This window comes from Seriola lalandi, unplaced genomic scaffold (genome assembly GCF_002814215.2).
Source record: "Seriola lalandi dorsalis isolate HSWRI2012SDOR001 ecotype SW California unplaced genomic scaffold, Sedor1 jcf7180002053097, whole genome shotgun sequence".
NCBI lineage: Eukaryota > Metazoa > Chordata > Actinopteri > Carangiformes > Carangidae > Seriola > Seriola lalandi.
The window spans coordinates 130,644-155,087 of record NW_019523650.1 but is presented as its reverse complement, the minus strand read 5'-3'; the positions used below and the strand labels follow the sequence as shown (position 1 = coordinate 155,087).

Genomic DNA, 24,444 nt, shown 5'->3' with positions numbered 1-24,444 from the left:
ATGAACATCTGTTACATTCAAAAGAGCTCACACTATGCTAATTAAGCCTATCAGCAGCAGGGAAATCTATTTTCAGGTATATAAATTTCACTGTATACCAGAGTTTTAAATCTGGTGTCTGTGGCGACATTCCCATGCTGGTGAACCGGTAGTGATGTGTTTTTCGTGAACCAGCAATGATTGCTTTGCCAGAGTTCAAAAAGGGAGTAATCATAGCGACAACAGAGGCAGAATAGGCTAATGCAACTGGGAGTGTGGCGGAAAAACCAAGGAAGGGTCCAAATAAAGTTTCTGATGCTCCAGATAAAAAAGAAGTTAGAAAAAGGATTACAGTCTAACAAAGAAAGAGATCGGCAGCGAGGAATTTGGCTTTAAAAACAGTGTTTGTCTAACTACTCTCACTGCCAAAGGGGGAGACAAAAGTTCCGCACTGCAGGTTTGACCAGAGCAGAAACTTAACTCAGGGTATAATCAAACTTTGAAAACAGAGATCAAAGTTTCTCCTTTTTTCTTCCACAAATGAACAATTGTGATTGGTGTAACATGCTAATAGTTTCTGCTGAACATGAATTGAGGATCACTTTAGATTGCTTACAAAGTTCTTTTCTAAAGGTATTTATTGTTGATAGTGCTCTAATTTATACTCCATTCATGTTAAATTGACAGATCACCATGCGTTAAGATTACATGCAATCAAGATGAGACTATCTTTACATATTGAGCAAAATGCTTTTATTTCAGCCTGAATGTTGATAATGGTTACTTTGTCTGAATATATTTTGAAATAATATGTTATAGCACTCATGAATTTGATTTACTGAATTGATTTTCTTATTATTGGATAATGTAAAACCAAAGAATAATGTAAAGCCAATAAATTTCACATTTATAATATAAGACCCATAGAGTCCAGTTTGATATGATGAGACCTAGAAAAGCTGAACTGGTGATCACTTCAACCTGTGGATAAATCCATTAAGCTCCATGATTCCATTGTGAGGCATTTGTAGATTTGCAATTCAGGATGAAGAAGAGGCAAGCAGTGAATCAAACTCCAGCAGTCTTTTATCTCGCTTCATTTTGGCATGTTGCAAAAGGACCTAAAAAAAAGGATGAGTAAATATGTTCAAGTTGCATTGAAAGTAAACAATCAATGCACATGTAAGGACATTATAAGTATGACCAGTTTCACATTTGATAATTACATGCTGTTGCTGTTTCCCCAGAAGTTATGGTTGGAAACAGGCATTTGAAATGATTACATACCACAAAATATTTCAGTCATCTGGTGCCAGTGTAGGTATGAGGCAGCTGTGTACTCACAGTGATCAGCTCCTGGTCATTTTTGGCATGCAAGTGTCTGAGGAGGTACCAGCTGGCCACCTGCACCACTGTCACTGGGAAGTCTTGAGAGGAAACGTACACCAGCCTCTCCAACAAACGCCTCGTTTCCCTGCAGAAGACATGCTCAGAAATAGGCAAAAGATATAACATGTTCATGTCCATAACTGTTTATTTTTCCATCAGATTTTTCTGATATATATAATAAAATAAAATTAGTCTTGTGATTATGCTTGGCACAGAAGAGTTCCTGCAAGATCTCTCTAGGAATTTAGCCAATTCGTGATTGGCCTACGCATTCGCTTCAGTCTCTGATCGATGTAGCACTCTAATTAAGTGTCCTGGCAGGTTTGTGAAGTAGTGACAGAAGGCTATTATGTCAGGACAGGAAAACTTTGCTTTGGAAATTTGCTTTGTATTTCCAAAAGTACTAACATCTTGAAAAGACAGATGGAGGCATAGTGGTAAAAAATCATTTGCATATCGACACATAGCAGCACAGATGCACCTGCAGCTTGCACAAGCATTTGCATATTACCTGCAACAGGATAAACAACACTGTGAGAAGCACTGACCTAGCTGCCATCTTGGTCACATACTGGAGCAGGGCCTGGAAGAGTTGGGCCATAGGGGAGGAGCCCAGCTTCAAAACCTCAGTTGTGGCTTCTAGTACCAGGTCCTTCCAGTCATTTCCTGGGACACCTGCCTGAGAGGTCAGATCACACATGGTTAAGAATAAAACTAGCTAAGAGAATACATACATAAACATAAAAGTTTGATTCATGTACTAAACCTTAACTGTATAGTTTGCTAACAGTGTGCATAGCACCTGCCTGCTCTGTGTCAGTAACTGCTTTCAGAGGAGCAGTGACTGTCAAAAAAACTAGATGATATTTACAGAGTTAGCAAAATGTCAAATAAAAAACAATTGTTTAATTAAGGTAGGAAACTATGGTAGGATTCTCTGTCAAGTGAGCAGATGACTAACAACCACCTTCCCTCCAGTTAAATCACAAAAGTAGCTCATTTCTATTTCCATTTGGCCATGGCTGCTGATCCCATAATTCTGCTGGATATTCCCATAATTCTGCTGGATATTTCCCCTACCTGATTTCTGCCCACATGACAGGAATGTAGACAGGAGCTGCCTCTGCCTGTGTGTGTGTGTGTGTGTGTGTGTGTGTGTGTGTGTGTGTGTGTGTGTGTGTGTGTGTAGTAATATGTAAATCTGCCTGTTATAATAACACTACAAGTCCTTGCTAAAACTCCTGTGACAATTTTAACTAGATGTAGATTCTTGTTATATCCTATGAAAGAACTCACCATACAGGGTACTAGAGCAAGCAGGGCTAGTCGCAGCAGGCTGGAAACCTGGCTGCTGTGCAGGCCGAGCTGTGAGGCAAGCTGCAGACTCTGCCTGTAAGCCATAACTGCCTGGACCAGCAGACCCTGGCTACGATACACCTCAGCCAGCCACTGAACGAAGGAGAGGAGGGCGACAGGATGAGCAGGGATGAATGGGAGTAGAGGTGAGGATGGGAGATTGACAGAAGAATGGGTGGGAGAGGGAGGGTGAGAGGTGAGGCAAGAGGAGCATAGAAGAGATTGTTATAGGCAATATGAGATAAGGAAATGTTAGAAGAAGAGAGGGAAGAAAGAGAGATTAAAGTTATACAATAATTTTTCAGAGATCATCCCTAAGCTTTGATCTGATAATCACTAAGAAATAATCCACTGGCTGTTTAAAGTTGAAGAAAATATGAAACTACTGGCACAAAAATGCAAATATCTAAAGCAAGTAAACAGATACAATCACTTCTCAATGAAATATTCTTAAATATCAAGAAAGAAGCCAAATGTCTACTTTATTATCTGCAGCAACTGAATTGTGAAGCTTAATTGATTTATCCACAGATAAAACAACTTACAAAAATAGCAAGAGTAATTATTTTCTATCATTACATAAAAGTATTTCCTACATTTTAACATTTATTTTATTTTTATACAGCTCTGACCATGACAACCTGATACTGATACATGACGCTGTAATATTTGTGGTCATTAACCATGGCTACAATCTGCCATATGTTCAAAGCCTAAAAGAGAGAGCATGACTTCTTTGTTGCTTCCTCCCAGCTGATAGCAATCATTTGGTGTTTGTGCTGCAGTATAAGGCCTCGAGCAAGGACCAGAAAGGGTATTCGTTAGGCTGCTATTTCAGTGGAAGCAAGGAAAAACTGCTTGTTTGTGGTGAGAAGAAAAAAAAGTCAGATCATTTCAATACAACATGACCTCAACAAGTTACAATTCGAGACTGACACAACCAATACATTCAAGTCTGGTTGAAATGTTGGTTGTTTTTGCTACCTGTATATGTCTGTGCGAACAATTAGGCATGACACTGTTGGTAACACTAAACAAATGGTGCTTGAAATTAAAAAGTAACAGCTCATTAGTATTTCACTTCAATACAAAGTGCAATCGTAGTATATTAAATGAGTGGTATGAAATGAATGAGCGTCCACTTACATGCCATGCCCCTAGGTTTGTGGGGTTCATCATCACTGTTTTGTTGAGCTGCTCCAGCACTGAGTCTGGGAGGACAGTACCACCTTTGGCCAGAAGGAGGCGCTGACACTGCACCTGTCTCAGTGACAGCATCACTGCTGGGTGTTCTGGAGAAACATTCAGCACCTGGGACAAAGCAGACAGTGCGTGACAAACACAAGAGTGAAAGGAAGAGGACTCACATGAGCCTCAAACAGATATTACAATTTCTAGAATAAAGTAAATCAGAAAATAATAAGGATGTGTGCGTGTTCATATCGAACCTGTGAGCAGAGGGCTTCCGCCTGCTCCAGCTGTCCAGCCAGCACGAGACCAGTAACTGCCTGTTGCAGGACCCAGCCTTCTAAAGTCTGGGCTAGAGGGCGCTCTATTTCCTCCACATTACGCACTGGGAAAAAGAAGAGAGGTCAATGTTACTTACACACACACACACACACAGAAACACACACAGAAACACACACACACACACACACACACACACAGAAACACACACAGAAACAGAAACACACACACACACACACACACACACACACACACAGAAACACACACACCTTTCTCAGAAACCACTGCCATGAGGATTTTCTCCAGTCCTTGTCTGCAAGGGGCAGAACCAGAAAGATAACAGGATGTGTTTTCTGTGTGGCAGGCACCCATTAATCCCGCCCATGCTGCTGGATCATCTGAAAGTATAAAGAGGAGCGGAGACTATCAGGGACACCATCATATGGAAGAGTGGTTCTCACAGTGGAGTTACATGCATAATACTTCACTAGAACGACCCTAAATTAGAGAATTTACAGACAGACATTGAGTTTTTCATGACTTCTGTAAGACTGGTTCATTTTTACAAGACATCTACCTTTTCAGTGTGTTTGTATGTGAGGTTTGTTGTTTATGTGTGTGTGTATTTATATGTATGTTTACCAGGACAGAGCAGCACAGCTCTCTGCATGGTCTTCAGTGCATTCCTGTGACTGTCCTCTCCAGAGTGTCTTCCACTAGCCAGCTGGTTCACTCCACTGTACAACAACGCCCTCTGCAGGGACACAAGTTCCTCAGTTTAATATACAAACACTGTGGCAAGAATACAAAAGGAAAAAATTGCTTCTCAGATGTTAAAAAATCTCAAATGTACACAATAGATTAAACATGATATAGTTTAGGAATATGGGATTGAATGAATGGCTGTGAGGTAAAAGAATGCAATACAAAGAGACAGACCACACAACAGATATCAAAACACTGCTCCATTTAAACAAAATGATCCAGTCAGACTTTTACCTTTCCTTGCGTCATACTGGAGAGACAGGCTACATGGCCGGCCATTGCTCCACCCTGAAATACACAGCAGACAAAACCATGAACAAAACCACTGGAACTGTTCAGCAGCACTACAGCAACAGTGGATGAAGCTGCTTAGTTAAATGTGTGTGAGTATACTAGATTTCCTGTGTTTGTGCTTGGGATGTGTGTATACAGGCTTACATTTGCTTTCCTGGGGTAGTACTGTGGTACCACTCTGGACAGCAGGGCCCACAGAGACGGGTTTCCAGGATTGCTGTAAATCAGACAGAGAAACTTATATATAAATGTATATGTTGCTACACTGTACAGGGAACTGCTGCGCCTGTTGATAATTCTTCAAGGTACTTATCAGTGGTTGTGATGTTTAAAATAAACAGGGAGTGCATGCATTAAGGTACAGCACATCAGTAGGGTGGCCTTAACAATTCAAATAAGCAGCTTACCTGTGCACAGCTCTGGAAGCCTCTCTTTGCACCGCACTGTAGTTACCTTGCAGGGCCAACAAGGTGCAGGTAAGTAAACATCGCTGCTCTACAACACTCCCAGAGGCTGAACCTTGCTTCAGCAGCTCAGTCAGGGCAGCAGCAGCTAGTGTAGCATCACTGTGGACCAACCCCAGGGCACATAAGCACAGCAGAGACTCAGGGATTGGCTCCTTTAACATTGAGCTGTGGAGACAGAAAGCAAACACAGAAATACTTTTAGCTTGCAAGTAAGTATAGCACAAGAATTATCACACATTGTCATCATGTGATAATGCAGTCGACAACAATTTTTGCGCCAAGATTTTCCTTGGCTCAATCAAATGGTCTGAGTAAGCTCCAGCATTAAAGATTTGACAGTTTGCTGTCAAACATCATTCTTTTAAATGCAAGAAACTATCATATTTACATTTCACAATCCTTTTACATAAATCTTTTTTATTTTCCTTTTTTTTGTCTTTAAGATTTGGTATTCTGGCATTATAGCTTGTGAAAGCAACATTGTTTGGCCACAAGCACCTGAAAAGTCCCTGACTGACACGGAAATGCCGTAATAGCTTGAAAAATTTTAAAATTTGATTTGACCCTGCTCTCAAAAGAATTACAATGAAATACAAAACAATTAATTAAGGGTGGATTATCTATCTCTATACCGGCATGAACAGAAAATGGAGACTGGTAAAGAAAACACATTCATCAATCAACTGATATCCAGTAGTTTTAGTCAGTGGACAAGGACAAAAACATACAAAACCACTGGTACAGTTCAGACAACAATGGACTCACCACTTAAACAGCAGACTCTTGGCTGAGTCTAGGCTGCCCTGCCGATGCTGCAGCAGGGCCAGAGCTGTCAAGATGTAAGCTTTCTCCTTCTCAGTGGAAGCCACAGCCAAGGCACGTTCATAGGCTACAGTTCACACACAACAGTTCACACACACACACACACACACACACACACACACACACACACACACACACACACACACACACACACACAGCAGTTCATTCACAGTCACTTTGACATGAAAAGACATATACAATCTCTGATTTCAGTGTGTCTCCTAGTCCTCACCACTAATGCTCTCTGGGATGAGTCCTGCCCTGCAGTAGGCAAGAGCCAGCCCCGCCAGATCACTGAGCTCCTGCAGTGGAGTAGAATTATAGACATGCACTGCCTCCTCCCATTGGCCCGCGGTGCTGCAAAACACACAGTGGGACGTACAAAAAATAGATTTTGAGGAATTTAAGTATCGTAAAAGAAAGTTCAATAAATGATAAAGAGAAAGCTGGTTGTTACCACAAAGCACGGCCATAGCTGCCCAGAGCAAAAGTCAGTTCTTCTGTTGAGGACATGGATTGCAACAGTTCAACAGCTCTGAGAAAAGAGAATTAAGATTGTAAAAAGCGAATTAGAAAACAAATATTTGCTTCATCTGTGAACCTGTAGAGCCAGTCAGTATAATTCACACAGACACCTTTGGTAAGCCTGTAAGGCCTGCCTCTTCAGCTGCAGATGCTCATTCAGGTAGCCCAGCATAATGAAGGCATCAGCGTCCGACTGGATCCTCTCTGATGGATGCAAAAGAAACTCAATATAACACATCACCAAAATTACAACCAAGGGATCTGTGGATCCTACATGATCATCAATACATAAATAGATTCTGTACCGGTGTACTTGCTGAGTGCCACCTGAGCAGCAGAGATGGCATTCATTTGGACTATGTTGTAGCGATACAGTTCAGAGTCTCTGTTGCTCTTATCCAGCAGGGTCGAACATACCCAGTAGGCATAACCTTTCACTCCCTCCATCTGTTGGGGAAGGATGAGTGACAGAAATGAGGATGAGGAGAGAGAGAGAACAGCAGGAAACACAGTCTGACAAAGTAAGGGGGAAAAAAAAATCTAGTTTCTGTTTCATCACAGTATCAAAAGACTTATAAGTGAACATTTAGCAGAATGAGAGACAGTTGAAGCTAATATTAAACTGCTTTTTTCCAGCTAATGAGTGGGTATTACAATAGCAACCGCAGTTGTTTTGGTAGGTCACGCACGTGAGTATTGAGTTCAGTGGTGTGCCTGAAAAGATCCATGGTGTCATAGCTTCCCACTCTCTCTGCTATCAGAGCCTGGTAGGAAGGAAAGGAATAAAAATGTAATTTAGACACATAGAGACAAAGAGGTCAAAGACAGAAATTCATTACGTCTCATGGATACTAGCACACTGACATGCTATTACTTTCACTTTAATGAAATCTTGTATGGGCCCTCATCAAGTATATATGTCTTTCATATTCAGACTAGAGAAAACTTGTAGCCATACAATCAGATTTTAGCTGATGTTATGTCATGTGTGTAATCATTTATGGGACATACTATATGTGCATGCGATAAAGAAGCCCCTGGCCACAGTGAATTGCTGCCAAATGGCCATTATTTCGACATGGTGGCATTAAAGTGACCTTTAAAATATTGTTTCCTGACGTCTTTATAAGATAAGATAAGGTAGAGTGGGGCTCAGTACCTGTCCGATCCAGCAGTTCACATACAGTGGCTCCAAGGACTGGGCAATCTTGAAGGCCTCGTGTGCAAGCTAAGACAATAGGACCAGATTTTAACATTGAAAATGTCAGCCAGCTAGGATAAAAACAAGAAGAATATACAAGGAAACTGATTACACACACCTCTATATTGTCCTTCTTCAAATACAGGGTACCAAGGTTTGTCCAGGCAACAACATTCTGTAATGAAATATTATAAAGTTCAGTAAAAACCTCAGAAAGTTTTCTGATAATGCTATTCATCACCAGCTCAAATGTGCTGTACATACATTTGGCTCAACTTGTATGGACTTGATGAAGCAATGTTGAGCCAGAGCATAGTTCTCAAGACCTGATGTGACAGAAGGAAAGTGACAAGATTGAACTTTGTTAGTTCCTCTGAGACAAATCAATCAAAAGTAGTTGTATTAATATGAGCAAAAAGCCATATATAGATACATAATTACTATGCATTTTTGTCTTCCCATTTATTTATCACTGAAGGTAATGATAAAACAATTTTGATATTTCCAATGTATTCAATTCGGTTTTAATTATACCGACCTGTGACTTTTCCTAAATACTAGGTCTAATTCAAAATGCTAGACACATGTTTGTTTATCAGGTGGGGCTATGACTGAATAACTACAGCTTTTTAGACCGAATAAATTGTGAAACATTTTAAAATCTTTTTCTTTATCAATTCAAACTCATTTTACAGCAACAGTCCCATACAGAATAAATTAATCTAGTTAGGGGACACAGTCAATAAGGCACTTGATAGAGCATTTTTTCTTGAGTAATGAAATATTTGGAGGTTAAGTACACATTGAAAAGTCCATCAATCTCTCCACCAGATGGAGTTGACTATTATTGACTAAAATGATGATGCATATTGTTACCTTTGTTCATGGAAATCACTCCAAGGGCATTCCAGTAGCTGTGGTTCCCACTGTCCATCATGATGGCCTTTTTCAAACACTGAGAGGAGAAAAAACTCTTAGAAGATCACCTCTGGGAGCAAACAATGCAAAACTGTTGTGCAGGATCCAATTAATTACCTGCTGAGCCTTCTCAAGGACAAGAGATTGGGAGTTCTGGTCAGCTTCTGTAGGGCAGGGTATGCTGGACTGGTGGTAATAATTGAGTCCTAGGTCATACCAAAGGCTGGGGGCCTCAGACATCAGCTTTAAAGCATGAGCATAGCACCTGCAGACAAAAACATGCACTTACTGTCCATTCAGATTCTATGATTGGCCAACATGTCAGACATTGTGCCCAAGGGCAACAAATAACCCATTATGCCATTAAAGCTATTCAATGTCAACTTTTCACAGAGTAATGATGGTACAGGCAGCTCGGAAAACATATGCCCGTTGGTGGACATACCCCTCGCCGACTTTGAGCATCTGGACCTGGTTCAGCATGTGGCTCTGTGAGTTTGGGTCTAAACCAGCCAGCAGTGCAGGTACTAGAACCTGTGCTCTGTTTGGTGACACAGTTCTGACTGCGGTGCATGCATCTCCCAGCAGCTTCCACAAGCAGGACAGGTCAGGACGCAGCTCCACAGCTCTGAAGAGCACAGAAATGTCAAAGGGTAGATGGATGAAATCGGAGATATTACAGTGTCTGTGTGATACTGCCATGTAACGAAGACAAAGCACTATTTCATATTAAGGTTTGTAAGTTGGATAATTGTCTAAGCATTACCTGAAGAGGTTCTGTATGGCTTGCTGAATGAGGTCAATGGCTCCTCCATCTCTGCAGTCCTCCATTAAACTTTTCGCCAGAGACAGCTGGCACTCTCCAAGACCTGAACAATAGACCATAGTCTAATTAAATGCCTAGGTTTAGACAGATGACTCACCAGAGATATGCAATAAAAAGCATAACATTATAACAAATGAAGTGCATTTTTACAAACACCTACCTTTGAGAGCAGGAACGTAGTCCTGCTGTGCGGTGATCTGCAAGTACTCTGCAACTGCCTCTTTGAACTTGCCCAGGGTCTGTTTGATTGCAGCAGCCTGGTAAACACTGTAGATGGAGGAGGGCTGAAGTTGATGGGCCTTACCAAAGGCCTTCAGAGCAGCTGTGAAGCTTCGGCGGTTTAGGTAGGCCTCACCTAAACACTCCCAACACACCCAGTCCTCCGGGTCTGCTCTCAGAGCTGCCTGTAGACTATAAACATAAACTGAAGGGTCAATAATGCTCATACACTTAAAACATCTAAACCAAGGCAATAGTCTTAATTGTTTCAAATTTGAAATTCTTACTCAGCTATGGCCAGTTGATTCTCTCCAGCCTTCAGGTGGTAGAGGCCTCGTCTCATCCAAGCCCATTTAGCTGAGCCTGGAGTGGCTTTCTCTATCACAGACTCAAGTGTTGCTAAGGCGGTGTCCTATAGCATTTGAGGAACAAGAGAGTGGTTAAAAAAACGGGAAGACAGGGAAAGGGGGAGCATGGGCAGGGTCAAGAAAATAGAAAGGCACCTGTAAGGACATATGATGACAGAGTGCCAACAACACACTTGACAATTCTGAACCACTCAGGCAACTCACCATATCCCCCTGCTCCATACTAAGATCCACTGAGGCAGTTCCAGACTCAGCATCCTCATTGTCCAACTCAAAGGCCTTTTTATAGCAGCCTCGTGCACGGCCATGATCATTTGCAACCTCCCGGTAATAATGCCCAAGGTAGCGGAATACACAGCCAAGGTGTGGATCTAATTTTGCAGCCTGAAATGGACAAATGACGCTTTCAAATTAGGATGCCATTCAACACTACATTTGACATCTGGCAATGGAAAAAGACAGTGACATTTCTTAAAGTTTATTTGTGGGAAAGTTAAATCATTTGACACTAATCTTTAATCTCTAATCATCAGCATTTTAGATATAAAATGAGCCAAAGTTTTTATTTATCTAAAATGGACAAATGTAATTATCCCTATCAACCAAAACTTTTCAATAATCATACAAACCTTCAGCAAGTGTGTATGGGCTTTGTTGCGGTCTTTACGGGTCTCCTCTCCCATGTCCCAGTAGAGTTGTCCCAGCAAAAAGTAATACTCTGCACAGTTTGGGCTCTGGGTAGCTGCGTTTAGGAGACTACACAATGGAAGAAAAGAAAAGTGGAGAACTGTATCAATTTGTAATATACAAATGGACTGTTTTACCTAAGTTTAAGACAGTGAAGTGCCACAGATGGAAAACGTGCACATAAAAAGAGCTACTTTTTACCTCTGCTCTGCCAGCTGCTGCTGGCCTTCAGCCAGGTGTACCAGTCCTCTCAGTGCTAAACCCTGGGCCAGGTTTGGGTTGGAAGCCACTAGCTCTGATGACACCTATGGAAGATAGAATAGTTTATTTTAATATGTACCATCTTTGATCTAATACAAGAAACATATTTATCTATGGGGTGAGATGATCATATCATAAGTTGAATATGTTTTGAATTGATTATTTGCTATAATACTGTGTCATTGTATTGCATATAAAATAAATGTGTCATTTTCATAGGTCAAAGGTTTTCAACCTTAAGTGCTTGATCAATCTGTCCTTTGTTAAGGTATGCACGTCCTTTAAGGGCTACTAAAACTGGGTCTTTTTCTGCATCTGGAATCTGAAAAAAATGAAGAACAAACATAGAAATTACATTTCCTTTCATGTTCTGTAGTGCTACATCCACATGTATATCCATGGTTACAACTATGAAATATATTCAATATATATCTAACCCAGAATAAATAAAATACTTTTAACAGTTGAATTTTTTACCCAGTTATGTAAAAAGAAAATTCAAATTCAAAATAATTATTACAAACAACATGCTAAACAAAATGTATTAGTTAATCACATTACCTGTGAAAAGGTCTCCAAAGCCTGGTCTGCAGACTTCTCTCCTCCAATTCTGACTAAAGTCTCTAGGTTCAGCCTGAGCAGTTTGACCCTCAGCTCCTTGTCTCCAGAAACACACATCATCAGACCTAATAGAACCAGACAAACACCAAAGTTTAGTAATCCTTCTGTTTTTCTTTACTATGAAGTCTGATTAGCAGGATCAGAGGTTGTTAGGTTGTCTAGTTGGCTATAGTGATATATAGCAGACTAAACATACCTTGTGAGCATGATGTAGCACTGTCTGAGTATCTGTGCACTTTAAACTGAGCCTCAGCCAGACTGTACCATCCTGTACTGCAGCCCATTTTCTTCAGCCCTAATAAAACAGAGGAGACAGATCATAGCAGTTACCATCCACTACCACTGTCTTTCTAAATCACAGTGATGGTCATGAAGTGTATGTCTCACTATAAAGTGTTCAGGTGCCTTTTGCACAAAGAACAGAATTCATTCTTTGTTACTGTGCAAACTTGCCATGTGAAAGGTCCTTAATGGCATCTTTATATCTTCCCTCCTGAAGTGCTTTGGTGCCCAGACCTAAGTGACCTAACCCACAGTTAGGGGCCAGATCCAGGAGCCGGGAGAAACTGCTGATTGTATCCTCATTCAGGATACCTTCAAATGGAAATATAACATGTCTTAAGATTGGCTCCGCCATTTACAAACATACATTCTGTAAAGGCCAATGATTATCCTCAATACTTAAGAGTGGCATTTTATTATTAAAAAAAACTTGTTCTTGTACTTGTCTTGTTCATAAAATTTAAAATCATAGTACATACATACTCTTACCTGTTTTGAGGTAATAAGAACAAAGGACCTCAAGAGGATAACTTTGTTTGGGATAGTGGGACAGCATGGACTCACATGCCGCTTTCATTTTGGCTTCTTCTTGGGGCAGCTAAAGGAAGAGCAGATGAGGTGGCATATTTTGATGAATATGAACACTATTGTCATTAGATTTCTGTGATGGTTAGTGATACATATGTAAGAGAAGGTACACTTACTTTAGAAAGACATTTAACATAGTCAGCTGAGATCTTCTCGTGTTTCTCTCCTGGTACCATGAGAACCAAGGTGTTCTCAAATGCTGTGATTAACTGATGACCATGAAGAAACAAAACGGTTACCAAAGGGCAGATGTGTGCACTAAAAACAGCATTAAGCAAAATATGATATTTATTTTTGTCAGTGTGGGAGAACGTGGAGTTTGGAGATTTTGGAGTTCCACAAGGTGAAGCATACCTGCTGCTGTTCTGATTGTAACATTTTGGGGCTTGTAAATTGAAGGATATGGACTCTTATGTGTTGCTAAGTGTTTATACATGATGGGTGATACAACATGTTGCAGAATTTAAGTGCACATTTGGGAAATCTTACATGCTGTTGAGTTTCATCGTCCTGCTCTTCCTCATGAAGGCACTCTGAGAGGAGTTGGGTCATCTTTTGCCATAGCTGTAGTAACTCTTTCTTGTCCGCAGCGTCTTCCTCCCTCAGCTGAATGAGCTGCAGCCACACCTTTGCCAACTGTCCACACATACAAATGCATTAAAATGTATGAAAATAACACAAAATACAAATTTTTAATTATTCTTGACAACATGCTTTTATAATTACATACCTTTAAGTACTCTTTGTCAGACTGATAGATATCTGACAGCTTTGTGATCACCTCATAACATTTCTTTTTATCTGAGCTGTGAATGGAGAACATAATGAAAATCAGTAACATCACAAAAATATGCAAAACTAGTCAAAACTACAAAATGTTATTACACCTAATGAGCACAAGCATATACTACTGAAATCATCATAATTTTTGATAAAGTTTTAAGTAACGTGTACTAATAAAAATGTTTTCATATCTCACCTGGCATACAGCTCAACAAGCTTCTGATAAACATTAGGTAGCTCAATTTTGAAATCCCACTGATCGGTCTTTTCATAAAGATTGGCTAAGCCCTAAAGCACAAACACATTATTAACATGGTTTATATTTAGACACATAGAGACAAGTATAAAATAAAATGTAACCTCATCATTCAGAATGGAAACATTTTTAAAGGGACTGAAACATTGGGCAAGCTAAACTGATAAGACATTAACAGTAAATGAATTGTTCTAAGTGTAAGACATCTAAGGAGTAGTGTAAGCAGTTACCACTACACTTTCACATCTTACCTGCCATGCCAGTAGCTGCTCAGGCTCCAGCTCCACTGCCTTTTTGTAGGCTGACTGTGACTGATCTGGTTGGTCGAGTTCACTGGCTGCCAAGCCGATGAATACCCATGCATTATAGTTGTTCTTTTCAAGTTTTAAAACAGCCTAAAACCACATTAAAGAGAGAAAAGTCAACTATACAACATCTCTATGCAAGAGATGTATTGCCTCATTCAGTAGCCATATTCCTTGGAACAGATGCATCTCGACAGCCAATACCTCACGTTAATACCTGACATTTCTCAGTATATGAGATACTTTACCTTGCAGCTTTTCAGAGCCTCTTTGAATTCTTTGTTTTTAATGGCCTCTCTGGCACTTTTCAGTGCTGCTTTCACTTCTTTACCAGACATCTTGTGATTATCTAAGTATAACAAAGAGACATACTAAGAGAAATACTGTCACGTCACGCTGAGTCCAAAATAATAACACAGCTGTTAGCCTTATAGCAGATGAACTTGCAAACTACATGGGCTCATTTACTCTAACACAAAGACTGAACAGTTGACAGCTGAGTTAACAAGGCAAACTTAAAGTAGCTACTTTGTATTGTTAGCAGTGTTAGCTAGGTAAATACAATTTAGCATTAGCTGTTAGCTTGTCAGGACCTACAAACTATGTACTTTTGAATAGGAGCTTGTTTCAAACCTCAATCCATACATAATATTTATTCAGTTAATTCCGTTAGCTGTTACCTATATAGGTTTTGGAGACGTGAACAAAACTGTTTACGTTGAGCGCTTGCTCTGCACATGTTCAGTAACACGGAAGTGAAACCAAAGTACCCACACCTACTCTGAATTTTCAAAATAAAATTACTTGCAGTTTGGTCCACCTAAGAGTGCAGATGCAAGACGGGCTGATAATAAAAATATATACTTGAGAATAGCAATAATAACAATACAAAAAACACAAAAATGAACAAAACATTAATTTATTTCCAAAAAATTATTCAATGATGAAATTATGATTAGAAGAAATGTAATATACTTTAATCAAAGAATCCAGCTCATAAAACAACTAACACCTTAGAGTTAACCATCATTATAAATGCAGAAATATCACAAAGAGTCATAAAGCCACCTGTCAATAGCTCTCTCATTGGCTGATACATCCTGTTGCCAATCTACATGCCACCTGAGATTAGCAATGACCTGACTGTAGTTTCTTCCCAGACTATTTCGCCAGGCACCAAAGGCTTTTCTATTATAGAGATGGACAGTTGTAGATACTTGTGGATAGTCTACAATGCTCCGCAATAACTTGTCCAGATGCACCTGCACATCTGGGAATTTGAGAACCACATTGTTAAGTTCTTCCTTGTCCAGTGTAAGGTCTGCATAAAAGAAATGAAGAACAGAAAAATCAAAGAGTGATAGTGAGTTTTATGGTAGCTTTTTCTTAACAAAAACATGTAAATAGTGACTGAAGTTTAGTTTCTGAAGCTAGAAACTCACCAAACAGCTGGGGAGGGACACTCAGGCCATCTGCATAGGTGATGTATTTCCACCTTCCACTTCTCAGCATGTATGTAGAAGCATTGACATTACAACCATGATATTCACTCAGTACCCAGTCTGGATGTTGCTTCTTGGAAAAAGTACTGGACTTGGATAGCAGAGGAAGAAGGGAGTGGCCACTGAGATTACCTACTGCTGAAATACCAGCAATGTCTGCAAAATACACAAGTGTGTTAGGTCAAATTAAAAATACTGAAATCAAAATCTATTAGTGCTTTTATTCTGTTACTTTTACAGACCATAGGTATACAGTTCAAATCCCTTTACATCTTGACAACAATAACACTTTTATCCTGGCTTGGAAGTTTCATGATTTATAAGCTTTAATATACATTTAAATTCTGTGTTATCTGTCTACTTCCTTACCTAGCACAGTGGGGTAGAGATCAACCAAGGACACAAGCTGCTTGACCTTTAGGTCAGACATCAGCCCAGGCCCCATGATCAGCAGGGGAACATGGGAACTGCCTTCAAACATTGACATCTTGTAGAACTGCCGGTGCTCCATGGCTAGCTCGCCATGGTCAGCCGTAAAGATCACAACAGTGTTGTTCAGGAGTCCGGTTTCTCTCAGAGCTGAAATGACCTGGCCTGGTGAGACAAAGGGTTTGGGACACACAGAGTAAGCACTGAGCTTCTGCTGGATTTTAACTTAAATCAGTCAAAATACTTTATTCAAACAGTAATAACAGGACAACATGGTGGTAAACAGGATGTATCTGCTGACTAAGCTGATCTACTATAGATTAGATAGACTCTAATATTGTATAGGCCTTTATATGCATTTAACTTTGAGTCGAAAACAAATAATGAATAATATAGAGCATTTAAGAGAGCAGAGAAGAGTACTGCAGGTAGTGTGTGGATTTTCATTGGGGCACAGCAGAAATAGCTCTTAACATTAATGACACTTTCATATAATTGTGCCTCCAAAAACGCATTCACAGAAGGTAAAGTCAAAGTCTCTACATGTTCTAACAGGCTGTGTTGAATTAACAGTAACACTGCTAAAGAAATTCAGTGCAATTTGGACCAAAAATTTGATCTATTAGTATTATTGATACACCTATAGTCTAGGTACCTGCCTTGTTTTATAGCCAGTGTGGCTGTGCTGCAAACACTGTCACAGAAAGTCTCTCTCTAATACTACTTTACTTTAGTACTTTTTGTACATGTTGGGATACTGTAAGAATGGTGTTCTACAGTACATGTTTGGATCTGTGCACCTGCAAAAAAACCTGCTGCTTGCTGGCTGGTTCTGTTTGATTTATGATATCTTGGAAGCAGGGTTTGGTTTGAACTGAAACCATCTCCATGAATCCAAAAGACCATGGTTAAGTCAAAGTTGGTTGTCTAAACCACAAATCATTCTAGGTGAGATGGCCGCTAGTGAATTGCTGCTGTCAACTGACCCAGCATGGCATCTGCTTCAGCACACATAGCGTAATAGAAGGCCCGAATGCTTTTGACTTCGTCCTCAGTGAAAACGCCACTGCAGTTTTTGGTGAAGGTGGAGTAGTAATCAACAGGGTGCATGGCAGACATGGGCAGCCATTTCGGAACAGAGATGAGATCAGAAGACACCTGTGTGCATAGAATAAGGAAACAGGATTTCACTGTGATTTCTATCAAGTGATACAGTGTAATTCTGCAGAGAGAGGATTAAAAAAAAAAAAAATCAGGGACAAAACAAGCATGCCTTTTTGAGCCAGTATGGTGAGGTGAGGAAGGTGGATCCTCCTGCAGTGGGACCCAGAGATTTGGTTTTGTAGGGATGAGGTAAATTGAGGCCAAGGTAAAGAGCAAAGGGCTGGTGTGAGGATGCAGCTGTTTGGTGGATCCACTGTGTAGCCTTGTCTGTGTTTTTCCAGTCTTCTCTCATGATCCTTACTGTTGACATGTTCCCAACAAGTTGCGTAACTGGCCGGCCCTCTTGGCGCAGGAGGAACTGAACGTCTCTTGTCCAAGCCTCAACACGATTACTTCAGGAGTTGCACAAACACACAAAGACACCAACAAAATGCAGGCAGTGGACACAAAAATAGGAAGTGGAAAGAAACATGCGAGGACGAGCATCTTAAAGATGATTCACACTGTTCTGGAAAATATCTGCCCACACAGACAGTCTGTTATTGCTTATTACTCATACAGTAGGTTAATGACAGTTCTTTTGTATACATAGGTGTGTGTGTGTGTGTTATATTGATCTTAGTTTGGTGAATAAGAAAAAGCTAGTGATGGTATTTTCTTACCTGAAACCACACTTATCAGGTATACAGGCCCTACTTTACAGACACCCTTGTGCAAATCCCTGACCGTATCTGCCTACCTGACAGAATGACTCCCTGAGGTATAGTCCAGCTTGCCCATCATCTTGGTAAGATATCCATTCGCCTCCAGAAAATCCATCCATGTGGTTGTATTTGCATCTAGGCACTTGTAGTTGTTCCATGACTGAGTGAGGTGAACAAACTGACCGCTCCACATTGCTGAGAACAAAGATTAAACATTTAAAATACATTTATTATTCCACCTGTATGACCATGTTAATTACCTTAACATCTGTTTAACTGCAATTAAAAGGGAACTCCCCGGTGCATTTTGGTGGGTAACTATGTGGGTAACTTACCTGCTCTTGAAGGGCAGCAGATGGGAGAATTGGTGTAGGCACTGAGGAAGGTAGAACCAAGCTCCCTGAGGTAGTTTATATATGGCAGCTGTACAACTTTGCTCCCAGGTTCAAAGGTCAATCGCCCATCCTCAAGAAACAAGAGGAATGACATTCAAACCACAAACCCATGAGACAGATTATCAAGCAAAGACTAAATGTAAAAATATACAGCATCTGTCCGGTGTTTAATGTGGAGCTACAGCTCTCTTCTCTCATTGTGCTGTAGTCTATTAAATAAACAAACGTTACTCTTATCGTGGCAGTAAAAAAGCACTATACTGTAACTTAATCCATACTTACAAATGCATCACTCATCACCATCACAATGTTAGGTCTGGTTCCAGTTTGGCAAAAACTTTGACCATAATTTTGAAACAGGAAAATCAAAGCAAGTACTAATATAGTCATGATTTACTGTTGCACGAAAAGTTATTTGACAGAAGTGGAATTCATCAGAGCACACATTAAAATTATGTTCCTCTTTGCCTGCAAGTGCTGGCTACTTCCAGTCTGAGGAACTTAAAATAAACATCCCGGTAACGCTTTCAAAATAAAAGCGTTCTTGTGTAATTTAAAACGAAGTCCAGTCCAGCACTAATAATAATCTTTTTTGTGATGAAAAGAGATTTCACTTACAAACACAAATATTTAACACCCATAAAAACTGCCACCAATCATCCCAAACAATAATCAGAAAAGGGTGAAAAGCTTTCAAGACACATCTTATTTAACATGTAATGGCAAACTGAAAACTCTAGAGGGAAGCATTTATCTTATAAAAAAAATGCATGCTGCACAATTTTTGTTGAGTCGGCATTATCGTGACCACAACTGTATACTATTAGTGCATTGCATAGTGACAGTATCACATTGATGTATGTCCATATGTTTGTGAGAAACTAAATATTTAGTTGAATGTTAAAATCAAACAGTATAATACCATGTGTGATTGCAACTGATGGGTTGTTAATGATAGCAGGTATTATAAAAATAAATACGATTTCGTTTTAAATTGTTTTGATGATTGGACTTTAATCATATGTTATCCAACTTTAATCATATGTCATCTAATGGCGTTGATGTTTGCTGCCATGGTCCTACACACACAGATGTTTCCTGTAAATACCTACAACAGGCAAATACTGTCACTGAATGATATTGTACCGTAATTAATCACACTGAATTAGAACTGAACGGGATGTTATTGGCAATTATCAATTGTTTGTTGAAATCAATGCGCTAGTGATAGTGCTATTCAACAGGTGATATTGCAGCTCATTTCAGAAACCTTGATGGCCGCCAGGTGGCGATTTGAGCCTCAGAGTTGTTTTTCTGTAAAACTGTGAGTTCAACACAATGAGAAACCCCCTCCTCCCATATGTGCATGGATCATTTTAATCTTAATCCAAAAAACAATATATGTGATAGATTAGTACGTAGGGAGCTTTTCTGGAAGTCTGCTCAACCACTACCCCTTAGACCTACATATTATCCAGCAATACTACAGTGCCTGTGCTGCAGCCATCATGCAGGATGCAGCTCTGTTGTTTTCTGTTGGTTGTACCGGGATGTTGAGGTTGTTGTGAGTCTGGATACATAGGACACCATATGCGCGGATTTCTTGTATTAACAAATGTGCAGGCATATGCTTTGACATAAGGTTGGAAGTTGTAGCCTATAAAAGATCAAGTGATGATGCGCTATTTATCACTGGCTATATAATGACTGTATAACAAAGAGTGGGAATATTTGTTTTCATTTGTTTCTAGTTCAATCAGCAAACATATTCCTTACATCAATCACTGAATTAAAAGGGTGGAAATAAATTGGGATGATGCTTGCTGGGTAGATGCATTCGTGTATTTTAAATATAACAAATTACCTGTACAGTATCACCTATGAAACCAGAGTGGTGGACATTTCTTTGTGCAGTCTTTCAGCTGTTTGACCAAACTTGTCATCTGGCTGTGTGCCACACTTCTCTGCCTTGTTCCAGAAGGCGGAAGGAGGGGGCAGTGAAGCCCCGCGCATGCGCTCAAGGTTGTTTTTCACACAGTCTGTCGCTTAAAGTGAGCTGAGCTACGGGGGTTTCCTTGTCTTTGACTGGAGACCAACACGCAGAGAGGCGGACGATAACAGCATCCATTGCTGTTATTCAGCCTTCACACATCTCAATGAACTGCTCGCAAAGAAGCCACTGATCGTGCCTACTGCTTTTTGCAGGGCAGAGATACTGATCAGTGTCTAAAAACTGCATCCCCTTTTCTTATGAGATTATTTTTCATAGACTCTTTTTTTAACTTCAAGGTCTCTGTAGCCTGTCTCTTTCCACCATGGTGCTAGGAAAGGTAAAGAGCTTCACAGTAAGCTACGACTGTCTCAATGACAGCAATGTTCCCGTTTTCTCCAGCGGGGACTGCGTCTCAGGGAGGGTGATCATCGAAGTCACGGGAGAAATCCGTGTGAAGTCTCTCAAAATCCACGCAAAAGGATTTGCAAAAGTTCGTTGGACTGAATCGAGAAATGCTGGATCCAACACTGCCTACACGCAAAACTACACAGAAGAAGTGGAATACTTAAATCACAAAGACATTTTAATTGGACACGAGAGAGGTAAGAGTGTGTGGATTTATTTGTTCTAAGCAGAAGTTTTTAGAAACTGACTGTAGGATGCTCTTTGTGCTGGATGGGGATCAGGTTCACTGGAGGATGCTGTTGCCTTGAATGCCAGAAACAGTGATGATAACATAAAAAACAGACACAATTAAGAGTTGGAGAACTTTAACATTGCAGTCTTTTGTGATGTTGTTGGTATAAATGTAGTTTGTGACATTGGTTGGATACAGCTCCACCGTCACTTGTTTGTGTCAAGGTGTCAGAATGAATGACAGCAGCTCGGGCATCCGTATTTTTCTCTGTATTTCAAGTGGAAAATCGACAATTATAGTCATTTTAGACACACAGAGCGATGGAGTAATAACCTGCAGTGACGTGTGTCTAGCTTTGTCAGACATTTTCAGCAAAGAACCGCATCATATCGACTGTTTCTTTGTAGCTTTTCTGAAGTTTCCACCCATTGTTCAAAGCGGTTCAATCCTGTTCAGAAAACTGGACCGGGAGAGGGCGGGAGCAGAGTGCAAGCCCCTCCCTCACCTGCGTGTCATTGGCTGAGGTGCTCATGTGTGGCCAATGACATCACTCTCTTGCAGAGAGTGACACAAAATCCTGCAACTTTTTAATTAAGAAAGCACCTGCAAAATGTTATGAGTCGATGGAAGCACCTGCAGTTTGATTCAAAACGCATTAAATGCTTTTTCCGTTCCTTTCTTTGCACATATGTGCTTTGCTGGAATATAATAAAAAAATGTTGCATCGGGTTTTACTGTCAGCAGCTTTGTGCTTGAGACATGTCATTGCTGTAAAAAAAAAATGGTGTCATTTTAGCCACAGCATATTCGATGGTTTTGATAGTGAAACAGCTCCCTTTTAAGCGTCGATATTGGTTTTTGTATGCTTTTAATGGTTTGGGTTTTAGCTTAGCGTTGTTTTCGACCATCTGTAACATCGTTACTCTTACAAATTGAATGGACAAATAGTTTTTGATCCGCTCTGCAGTCGCCTATAATATGTGCACTTGAACTGGTTTGGGCCAGCTCTCATTTTCCTCCACTCTGGCTTTTTGTCATTTAGAGCAAATTGGTTTTTTTTTTAAAAAAACAGCAGTAGTATACCTTCCTTATTAGAGGGGCTGCGACACATTAACAGCTTTAAATCTGTCATCGAAAGTGATACTTCGACAAAAGACACATTTCACCGCAAGCTCTTTATGAATGAAACGTTTCCTGTGAGGTTGAAGTGGGTAAAAACGGTGAAGAGCTGCTGCAGCTGGTGGTCAGAGCAGGCTTGTAGTAGTGACTGCGGTGTCGCACAGTGAATGCGTAATGAGAGCGGAGCGGCTGTGGGAAGCTGCTCACACCGGTTTAGGCCGGTCTCCTCCTGCTGGAGTCTGCCGGTTTGACTGACAGCTCCGCACTTGTTTACCACACGGCTGCTGCTAGGGGGAGGGAGTGCTGAGCTGGCAGAAGCACGCCCGGCCTGTCGACCCAGCTCTTCATAACGCACTCATATTATAAATGAAAAATTATTTTTATTCCTTTTTATAAAAGATTTTGCCAGCAGTGTGACGTAGCGAAGGTGTCTTCCCTATGTAAAAACAGGAGGGCATCTTGTTTCCTATTTCAGAGGAAAATAGAAAACAAATTGGACAATCTGCAGATTATGAGTGTACTGTTGCCTCATATCCTAGTTTTCCCTATCCTGGCCTATAGATTCTCTTTCGTATATACCACAATAGGTTTTCAGGGCTGTAGTTCTTTATTCTTACAAAAGTACAATCTTTCACCCTCTGGTTTCTGGCACTTTTCCTTTTTTAAACAATCAACTTCTTTGGTGTGCTCTGAATATTGGTCTGCTTCTCATCTCTCAATACATTAATTTTTTAAAGACAGATAGTAAATTCCGTTCATTCTCTTTTTTCTCCCCCACCCTGTGTTTTTGGTATGACTTTCAGATGCCTTCGTAGAGCATTTTACCCAGGTATGGTATACATGTGTTTGGAATATTGTCCTCCTTGTTTTTCAGATGATGACAACTCTGAGGAAGGACTCACCACTATCCATTCAGGAAGACATGAGTATGCATTCAGCCTCGAGCTTCCACAGACGTAAGTATCATGATATGACACTTTAATGTGGACATTAAATATCAATACCATCATTATTCAGATGTACAAAACATAACTCTTTACAATTCTTGTTCCTCCTTTCTTCTTTTTTGTAGACCTCTGGCTACCTCTTTCGAAGGGAAGCATGGCAGTGTGCGCTATTGGGTAAAGGCAGAACTTCACAGGCCATGGCTCCTGCCCATGAAGACCAAGAAGGAATTCACAGTCTTTGAGCACATTGACATCAACACTCCATTATTGCTGGTAAGATCTTTTGAAGCAGCCCTCAGTTTTGAATATGCCTTTCAGCAGGCGGAGGCATTGTACGAAGAGAATACGAGTTCAGTATGACTCACAATTTTCCTAATTATGGGGAAACTTTAGAAAGAATTTGCTGTATTAATCTCTTGCATCCAGTTTCCATATGTGTTATGCCTGGCCCTGTGTGTCCAGAAATATGTCAGCAGTTTCGACTATACAACCCTAAATTATGGAGAGACAAACTTTGAAAGAGTATTGAAGTGGAAAGGTTATTAAGTTATTTAGTTATTATATTAGTTATTTTTTCCTATGATGTTGGCGAGCAAAACAAAAGAAAAGTCTACATATTATCACATAACTCATGCATCTCTGTTTTTTTTTTTGTTTTCTTTCCACCCTCAGTCACCACAGGCCGGCACGAAAGACAAGACGCTTTGCTGTTGGTTCTGCACCTCAGGTCCTATTTCCCTAAGTGCCAAAATTGAAAGGAAGGGATACACCCCAGGTGAGACTTAGTCAATTATTAACAATGCACCTGATAACCTTGTTAGTCATCTATTAACCAGATAAGTTAATAAAAGTATTACACTCTGCAGATAATTGCATTGATTCGTATTTTCACACTGGCTAAAAAGCAGATTACTGCTTAAAAATGAAGTGGAACTTTACTTAACCTCTCCTCCACCGTCTGTAACTCTGTAGGAGAGTCAATCCAGATTTTTGCTGAGATCGAGAACTGCTCGTCCCGCATGGTGGTGCCAAAGGCAGCCATCTACCAGACCCAGACCTTTTATGCCAAAGGGAAGATGAAGGAGGTCAAGCAACTGGTGGCCAACCTGCGGGGAGAATCTTTGTCCTCAGGCAAAACTGAGACCTGGAGCGGCAAGATGCTGAAGATCCCACCT

General features: G+C 40.3%; 3 protein-coding genes across 4 annotated transcripts; 1 reads left to right on the top strand and 2 right to left on the bottom strand.

Annotated features, from left to right (window-relative positions):
- Positions 1-715: 715 nt before the first annotated feature.
- Positions 716-15,146, bottom strand: skic3 (SKI3 subunit of superkiller complex). Of its 2 annotated transcripts, none has more exons than XM_023400955.2 (41): positions 15,060-15,146; positions 14,628-14,728; positions 14,326-14,469; positions 14,015-14,106; positions 13,766-13,841; positions 13,525-13,671; positions 13,152-13,244; positions 12,937-13,045; positions 12,619-12,759; positions 12,362-12,460; positions 12,106-12,230; positions 11,780-11,866; positions 11,485-11,588; positions 11,226-11,352; positions 10,801-10,980; positions 10,516-10,640; positions 10,170-10,420; positions 9,950-10,052; positions 9,629-9,811; positions 9,301-9,448; positions 9,142-9,220; positions 8,530-8,591; positions 8,384-8,440; positions 8,224-8,292; positions 7,754-7,828; positions 7,370-7,511; positions 7,175-7,268; positions 6,997-7,074; positions 6,772-6,896; positions 6,483-6,606; positions 5,658-5,882; positions 5,395-5,467; positions 5,191-5,244; positions 4,834-4,945; positions 4,461-4,589; positions 4,173-4,297; positions 3,871-4,035; positions 2,665-2,817; positions 1,917-2,047; positions 1,324-1,453; positions 716-1,100 (listed from the first exon to the last, which is right to left on the bottom strand). In XM_023400955.2, exons 2-41 carry the CDS (start codon positions 14,715-14,717, stop codon positions 1,020-1,022), a joined length of 4,707 nt encoding a protein of 1,568 aa, XP_023256723.1. In that variant the 5' UTR covers positions 14,718-14,728; positions 15,060-15,146; the 3' UTR covers positions 716-1,019. The 2 variants fall into 2 exon arrangements, with proteins under 2 accessions (XP_023256723.1, XP_087028655.1); XM_087172529.1 differs by lacking the exon at positions 15,060-15,146 and adding an exon at positions 15,013-15,031.
- A 136-nt stretch (positions 15,147-15,282) lies between these two features.
- Positions 15,283-19,080, bottom strand: arsk (arylsulfatase family, member K). The gene is made up of 8 exons (XM_023400952.2): positions 18,856-19,080; positions 18,514-18,643; positions 18,214-18,373; positions 17,584-17,866; positions 17,297-17,468; positions 16,251-16,475; positions 15,822-16,037; positions 15,283-15,700 (listed from the first exon to the last, which is right to left on the bottom strand). The coding sequence occupies exons 1-8, from the start codon at positions 18,961-18,963 to the stop codon at positions 15,426-15,428; spliced, it is 1,569 nt and encodes a 522-aa protein (XP_023256720.1). The 5' UTR covers positions 18,964-19,080; the 3' UTR covers positions 15,283-15,425.
- Positions 19,081-20,637: 1,557 nt separating this feature from the next.
- Positions 20,638-24,438, top strand: arrdc3a (arrestin domain containing 3a; the record flags this gene model as incomplete). Its single annotated transcript, XM_023400948.2, has 5 exons — positions 20,638-21,168; positions 23,197-23,278; positions 23,395-23,542; positions 23,942-24,044; positions 24,242-24,438. Coding segments are annotated over exons 1-5 (810 nt in total), but the record flags the coding sequence as incomplete, so codon positions are not given.
- Between the last annotated feature and the right edge of the window lie 6 nt (positions 24,439-24,444).